This window comes from Perkinsus marinus (genome assembly GCF_000006405.1).
Source record: "Perkinsus marinus ATCC 50983 genomic scaffold scf_1104296970874, whole genome shotgun sequence".
In the NCBI taxonomy this organism is placed as follows: domain Eukaryota; phylum Perkinsozoa; order Perkinsida; family Perkinsidae; genus Perkinsus; species Perkinsus marinus.
In genome coordinates this window covers 1-7,366 of record NW_003202280.1, presented here as the reverse complement: position 1 = coordinate 7,366, position 7,366 = coordinate 1, and the positions used below count along the sequence as shown (strand labels likewise).

General features: G+C 51.3%; 1 protein-coding gene across 1 annotated transcript; it reads right to left on the bottom strand.

The window, feature by feature from the left end:
• Positions 1–995: 995 nt before the first annotated feature.
• Positions 996–4,809, bottom strand: Pmar_PMAR022742 (5-amp-activated protein kinase, putative; the record flags this gene model as incomplete). Its single annotated transcript, XM_002767193.1, has 26 exons — positions 996–1,054; positions 1,097–1,167; positions 1,357–1,394; positions 1,668–1,751; positions 1,787–1,876; positions 1,902–2,004; positions 2,048–2,130; positions 2,177–2,261; positions 2,305–2,361; positions 2,407–2,492; positions 2,542–2,734; positions 2,783–2,813; positions 2,854–2,959; positions 3,006–3,058; positions 3,103–3,161; positions 3,208–3,311; positions 3,359–3,450; positions 3,499–3,619; positions 3,661–3,740; positions 3,790–3,877; positions 3,934–4,090; positions 4,133–4,253; positions 4,298–4,382; positions 4,430–4,513; positions 4,559–4,608; positions 4,656–4,809. 26 exons carry the CDS (start codon positions 4,807–4,809, stop codon positions 996–998), a joined length of 2,334 nt encoding a protein of 777 aa, XP_002767239.1.
• Positions 4,810–7,366: the final 2,557 nt, after the last annotated feature.

Genomic DNA, 7,366 nt, shown 5'->3' with positions numbered 1-7,366 from the left:
CTGGATAAACTCCGTACCAAGCGTAATTCAACTGTTGGTTGCCATCGGCAGCCACTGTGAATGCGGACTTGGACTTGTATTATTGGAGGACCAAGATCAACGCGTATTTCACCAGGATTGACTTCCCGAAGGGCGCTTGCGATACTGCGCCGTTGATATGGGATTCTAGTGACGTTCTGACACCGTCGCATTAATCGCAGCCTAGATAAGGGAAAACCTCCTACTGTTCTCTCTGCCCCGACAAATATATCGCCACAAAATCGGCCTGGGTCTCGAGTGTTGACCGTACTTGTATCAGGCGGTCCATTATTCCTGCGCAGTGTAACAAGCCTGGAAACGCACGACTGGGCTCTCTGAAGTTACTCGCCGATGAGCAACCAGCACCAGCAACGAGCTTAATCGCGAGCTGCACCCTTTTCTTGCTCAACTTCCCCTTCATCGAGCATTTGATTCAGAGTGGTGAACACTGATGCTGGAGCGAGAGCACATCTGAAGTCCCCCATCCGTGAAACGCAGAAGTAACCTCGGACACTAGGGTCATCAAAGCCCGGCAAAGTCCCTATTCGACGCCCGCTCATCATGCCCCTAGGCTCTGACATGAAAACCCCTGCGGGAGCCCGAAGATAGCGATGATACTCGTCATTCTCATCACCGCGACCTCCTATTCGCCACCAATTGTACTGATCTTTTCCGTTATAAGGCTGGCCGGTGGAAGACTTATACGACCACCCCAAGAACAGCTCACGACCATACCATCCCTCGACGACAACTCAACACAAGAGGGCTTTGCTACTCATGTCCCCATGCACAGTAGACTAATTTATGTACCAAAATGATGACGATAGTGCTGATGGACGGAATGAAATCATGCATGCCCTTCAAATGCTTCACTTATGAATGTCAACCGTACCAGAGAATGTCGACAACAGCAATGAATGATAATTGCAAGAATCTGGGCAGTCGTTCATACTGTGAAGACGATCGATACGAGTCTGTCACAACTTGAGCATTTGAATCAGCCGTCTGGTGACCTCACGAAATTGATTATGATCACCTGAACCAACATCACCATCACAAAGGAGCCGTGACCACCCACCAACGGTCTTTCTGAACCTCACGATGTACACCGGCTGGACCTCGTCGAGCTGAGTGATCTCCAAATCAAACCTGCCAGCTCAGATCAAGTCATGCTGAAGGCCCCACAAACCCCTACTGGAGGCCGCTCCTATTGCAGCTGATATTGAACGGCTGCGTCCGCGTCGATTGAATGCCCAGCGCCGCCAACACTCTATACGTATCATGTAGTACAGCCCTATGGAGCATCATCATTTCCTCTTCACTGAACAACAACCCTACCGAGGGTCCTTAGTCGTAGTGACTGTAATAATAGGTGGCTGAGCACACGGCATTGTACCCGAGATGAAACTGGAAGTTGTAGAGGGCGGGTTGCCGCTATGAGAGGATCGCCGACCGGACACCTTTACAGACATGTAGAGCGACACGTAAACCATGCTCTCTCCACCGACCCTAGGGCTAGCTGCCGTGCGAGCCGTACGGGAGGAAAACAGTGGAGGCTGAGGTCGATGAGCTGCTCCACTCGGGCCTCCTCCCTGGACCAACCTGGCATCCACCGCGAATCGGATTCACCTATCATAAGCTCCTACTACCTCTTTGAGCGCATCCCCCCACTGTTCGGCGGGCGCGTGTGGTACGTGGGCCGAGCCGTAGCAGGGGCCTTCGGGACCTGCTCCCTGCAATGACCACCACCATGCAATACAAAACCCACCAATGGACCGTTGGCCTGCTGCTGAGGCTTCTGAGCTACCACTGGACTCCTAGCGCTGTTAAAACCAGGAGTAGCTGTCCTATGGGTGACCTAGGATCACCACATGTGAGCCTACCGAGGGGCCAAGACCCACAGCATCAGCAGCGGCCCGAACGACATTCACGCCGGCCTTCCCGACTCCTCCACTAGAAGGCGCAACTGCTGCCCTCTGGTACAGCCTGAACGATTACTTCCGACTATCGGGAGAAAACAGGTGCTCACCTGTCGACTACCGAGGGCGGGCAGTATGGTGGGGCCTTCGAGACCCTAGCTGACTGAACTGCAGTGGGCACATCATAAGTCGGCTGAAAGAAGCCCTCATGATCACCATGCTCGACCCACAGTCAGCACCTTCCGAGCCCGTGACCTCGCCGAGAGCGGGGGTATCACTGTCTGGGCATACATGTAACGTTGAGGGCTCTCAGTATCATACGATCTGCTACCATTAAATCAGTCGCACCTCCAGCACGCATACTCACCTCGGTGTTATCGCATTGTTCCGCAGTGGCAGTCGAGCAACTTGTGGTGGAGGAGCTCTGAGCAGTCCACTACACAGACAAAGCCTCAGGCTCACCACCTACCCTCTAGGGATATGCCCTCGTACAGAAGCCGGCGAGTTGCCAAAACCATCGTTCACATTCACTCGGCCCAACGGGATCGCCGGCACCTACAACGAGGCCCTCCACGAGCCCTCTAGCCCCCAACCACCCCACTACCTTCCTCCGCGTTCTTCCCGAGGCCCCTTGCCGCTGAGTATTGTAATAGCGAGGCTTATGCTGGCCAGGGGAGGTACAGCTGCTGAGCGCATCGACGTCCAGATCAGTTCGAGGCGCCGACGATGGTGCTTCTGACGGTGCATCAGCCTTAGGATGGACCTCTCCAGCGTTTGCCATCGGGAGTGGTGATTCCCTGAGCAAAACCGACGCCCTCGAGCAAGGAAACTGTGGTAGAACTCACCTCTCCCCTTCTTGAGAGCGAATCCGTGGACCTGAAAATGAGTTGCCAATCGAAGACTAAGACCCCCCTACTTTTCCTATCACTCGAGACTTCCACATCGCCCTTCCCTGCTCGCTTCTCCGTTATCCTCTCGAACTTCTCAAACAACTCAGCATCAGTCTTCTTCCTATCGCTTCCCTAAGCACAGGCCGCTGAGCCTTACGCCACCTCCCAGGCAACTCACCTTCTCCCCGGGCAAGATAGTCGAGGTTGATCGAGTGTCTGCAGGGGCAGGAACTGGGAAAAGGCATGCCCCCTGCTGCAATCAGCGATCCACCTACGTCCAGCTTTCCTCAGCTCCATAGCATGCCTCGCCTTCTTTTCGAGCAGCAAGTAGTACCTAAACAGAATCACCGATGACCCCCTCCTCCGTTTTCTGGCCCCACGATGTGGTGACGTGATTGTGCTTATTAATCTTCAAGCACTTGACAGCATACTCCTTAGAGAAGTCCCCAATCTTGACCACCTCATTCAGCACGTCCTCGTCAACCTTATCACAACACCATCAGAGCCAACGAACAGCCCTAAAGGGCCTACCCCAAACTCAGAGGTCGGGTCCGTGGGGTCGGCCCCACCAAAGGCCCACGTTTTACACCGGTCGCAGCTAGAGACCTCACAACCCTTGCTGCCTGCCACGAAGGGACATACCATCGCTCCAACGACGCCGCTACCCCTACTGCCAGCACCAAAGTTGAGCTCCCTCGAAAGGGAAGTGCGAACAGCTTCACCGAGAAACCATGGATGCCTCCTGATATCACTCACGGTCATCCTCTTGTCTGGATTCGTCACGAGCAGCCCCTGACAATTCAATTCAACAACTCCCACGTTTCCGCCGGTACCCTTATTAAACTCTTAACATTAGATGTGATATAACCAGGGGTCTGATAGTGGCCAGACATGATCTTCTTATAGAGTTGGGCTGATGGAGACAGGACCATCCTAGATCGGAAGGATGGTGACACGGCTACCAGTATTCTGATCCTCGAAGGGTAAGTACCCACAGACCAACGCGAACAGTATCACACCACAACTCCAGATGTCACAAAGGTGTGGTATCTACAAAAAGCGAAAAATCATTTCGACGAACAACAGCTGTTGGTGGTTATCATTACGTAGTTTTTCCCTGCGATCATTTCTGGCGCTGCATAGCAGGGCGATCCACATGCGGTCTTCAGCAACTGACCGCTATCAAACGTATTGGATAAACCAAAGTCAACTATTTTGATGTTCTTCTCCTCGTCCAACAGCAAATTCTCGGGCTTAAGGTCCCTACCCGAACACCGTCTTCAGCCACTACCAGTAAGCCACTACCGATGGACAACCCCAAGTTCATGGATCTTCTCCACACCACATATGATCTGTCTGAAGAACTTGCAGGCCTCATCCTCGTTAACCCTCTGATTGTCCACTATATAATCGAACAACTCCCCACCTGACCCACAGCAGTCGTTCCCCCTTCTCACCGAGTCACCTTACCTGGCGCATACTCCATGATGAGATAAAGCTGCCGATGGGTCTCGATGATTTCATACAGCTGCACTATGTGTGGATGCCGTATGAGCTGAAAAATACGCCCATCACAAAATCACTAAATCAGAGGGAGCTCACCTTGAGTATTTTGATTTCCCGAGAGACCCGTTCAACATCGCTGATATCAATGATCTTTTCCTTCTCTAGAATCTTGATAGCAACCTGAAAACCAAAAGCCTCCAAAAGCAGAGTGATAAATTAAATCACCTTTTCCCCAGTGAGAATGTGCGTTCCCAATTTCACTTTCCCGAAAGTTCCTGAACACACTTCCTGTTCTGGTGCAGTAGAAGTGATGCCACTTCACCTTCACCGATCGTTTTCCCCAAAATGTAGTGCCCTATCGCCCGCTTCGTCTGGGTCCGCTGAGGTTTCTGAGCCTCTGTTTGGGAGAGGTAAGCTGATTTCAGTACGGTTAAGTCGCTGAGCCAAGTATTGCTACCTGCAGCAGCTGGTCCCATAGCGTTGTAATGGCGTGGATAGGAAGGCGCCTGATGATGCCTGCTAGGTGCGTAGTATCCCCTGGCAGAGACGGGTACTGTTGTCGCTGTCATGATCAATGTACTAGTCACTCGGTCCCTAACCCGAACCTTATTATCTAAATTTCTCTATAGGACCAACAAGAATACACATCTATTGCTCCGTGAGGCAACACTGATCCAATTTCGCACGATGATCGAACGAGATGCCCGACAGATCATGTAGGTCTCTATCTTGAGGACCACTGCCATGATGCAGATTGCTATCGACCTTTCCATCGTTGTGAAACAGTTGACGAGTTGTATAAACGAATCTTGCGCAGATCACACGGGCGCGCGGATCACCATGGCGAAATTTCGTGGCGCGTGACGGATTGCAAAACCCGTCCCTACTGAAAAGCTCCCAATTCTAATTCAACAACTTCCCTGATAACAGTAACAACACCAGTAGTGTTCGGTGCAGACATATGAAATAGAGAAGTCGTTCGATAAACCCATTTCGAAACTCAGGATCGATTCCAGAATTGCTTAGCAGGGTATCGTACGACCGTAAATATGCATGAATGTGAGACAGTCTACACCAGTGTCGAAATGTCTGCTTGGTTTCCTCAGCTGAGCAATGAGGAGCTTTCTCATTAGTTGTAGAAGTTTACACACGAATTGGGGTAGAAATGTACAGAAACCAATGAGAATTTCTCGAAATTTCCCATTGTCACAAACACATGTAGTTGACCATGTGCATATTTTCCTACGTGGTCTGTTTACTCAGCTGTTCATACATCGCTCTGGTAGACCCGTATTTTGGTGACAGACTGGAAATGCCTCCTACAACTCCCTCCACTCACAACGAACATGCCCTGAGGGATCTTTACGAAGTGAGTCACAGGCAGGTCAAACATTCAGAAATCACCAATCCTCATCGACTGGCACTGATACACGCGACTCTACTCCGGTCTCCTGTGACAGGAACTGCTGTCCTTTTCACTCGAGGCGCCCTCTCTAGGTGCTCGAGGACGAACAGCAGTCACAGTCGTTTCTAGCTGATCCAATTTGGTGGAAATGCTACGATCAAATAAATAGGAAAAGAATTCTCAATCCGAAGAGTGCGGAGTACATCAACTTGAAGATAATGTTCTTCGAGATTGTCTCCTACCTGATATTCGTGAGTGCCATCAGTGCGAGCGTTAGAACTTGTCCACTGGAATCCAGTGGACAAGTTCTGACGCTGTTGTTATCCACTGCTATCCATATATAATCTATATGTTGACAACATCCAGTGACTGGATGTTGTCCGACAATCAGGCAACGAATCTCTATGCTTCAGTTCATTATTCTAACCTTGTTGATATACGATTCGCGGGGCACACTGGTACACCAAACGAGAGAGCAACAGTTGAGGTACGCCGTTCAAGATAGTCTGTGGAATCAGTCGAGTCACATCCTGGGAAATTCCTGCCTGAAGACTTCAGAATCCCATGATTGACCGGAGAAGTCGTCACCACGCTCTGTATAAGAACGACTGCCGCCGTGGTAAGGTACTGGGCATCATGCAACACAGAAGCTGCAGAATGTGGCCTGCGGAGAGTGACAGACCTGCGCACGTTCTGGTCGTGGATGGCTGATGATCTCGTACGACCCTCCCATTGGACATGCATGAGATCCATTAGCACTTGGCATTGCATAGGTTCGCCTCTCGACCATTCAGCCGCTACAGAGACATGCTTCAGCTCTCACAACTAGCCAACTGACTCAGGATATTATTCGAACCGAGAACGTGAGCTACGCGAAATATCGGCATCCTGTGGAGATGCAGAGACAGTTAGAGGTGGATCAAACCCAAGTGGTCAGATCCGAAGCATGCAGACAAGTTTCCCTTCCAACGATTTCACCGTCACTCACCACGCGGCTGTTCTCGCTGATCCATCTGTGTTCACTATTATCTTGGGTAAGGGAACCTGGACCGACGCTCTATTATCGGCACTCAGGCTCGATCCGAATCCGCCAGCTCCGCGTAGGAGCGAACAAGGGCTGTGAGGTCCCCAAACTATATAGGTATCAATCAACTGCCTCTCCAAAACACTCGCTATATCCGCAATCAACCGCTTTGTCGGGAGCGTGAGGAGACCATCTTCATTGGGTTCAGCCGGGCTACTTTCCGACACTAACAGTGGTGTGATCGTCAGACAACTCGCCTCTGATTGCTACAGCGAATTCATCGAGGGACAGAGTGAGAGCAAGGAATTCTTCGGGTCCTCCCAGAGCCCATCGTACGATCTTCCAGAATGCTCTACATCGAACAACGCGCGCACCAGATACATCACGTCAGCCTTCGAGTGGGCTGATGCCTCCCAGACTAGAGGGTCCAGCACGCAGAGCGGTGGAACATTCGCTACAGACAGGAGACGTGCTCATAGGTGGGTTACCCACAGCTGTTATCTTCTACCGCCAGTCCCCAGTTATCCGGGTAGCGGCTTCTTTTTCGACTTGCCACACAACAATAGCGACGCAACAAACATGCTCCGAGACCTCAAGGTTTGAC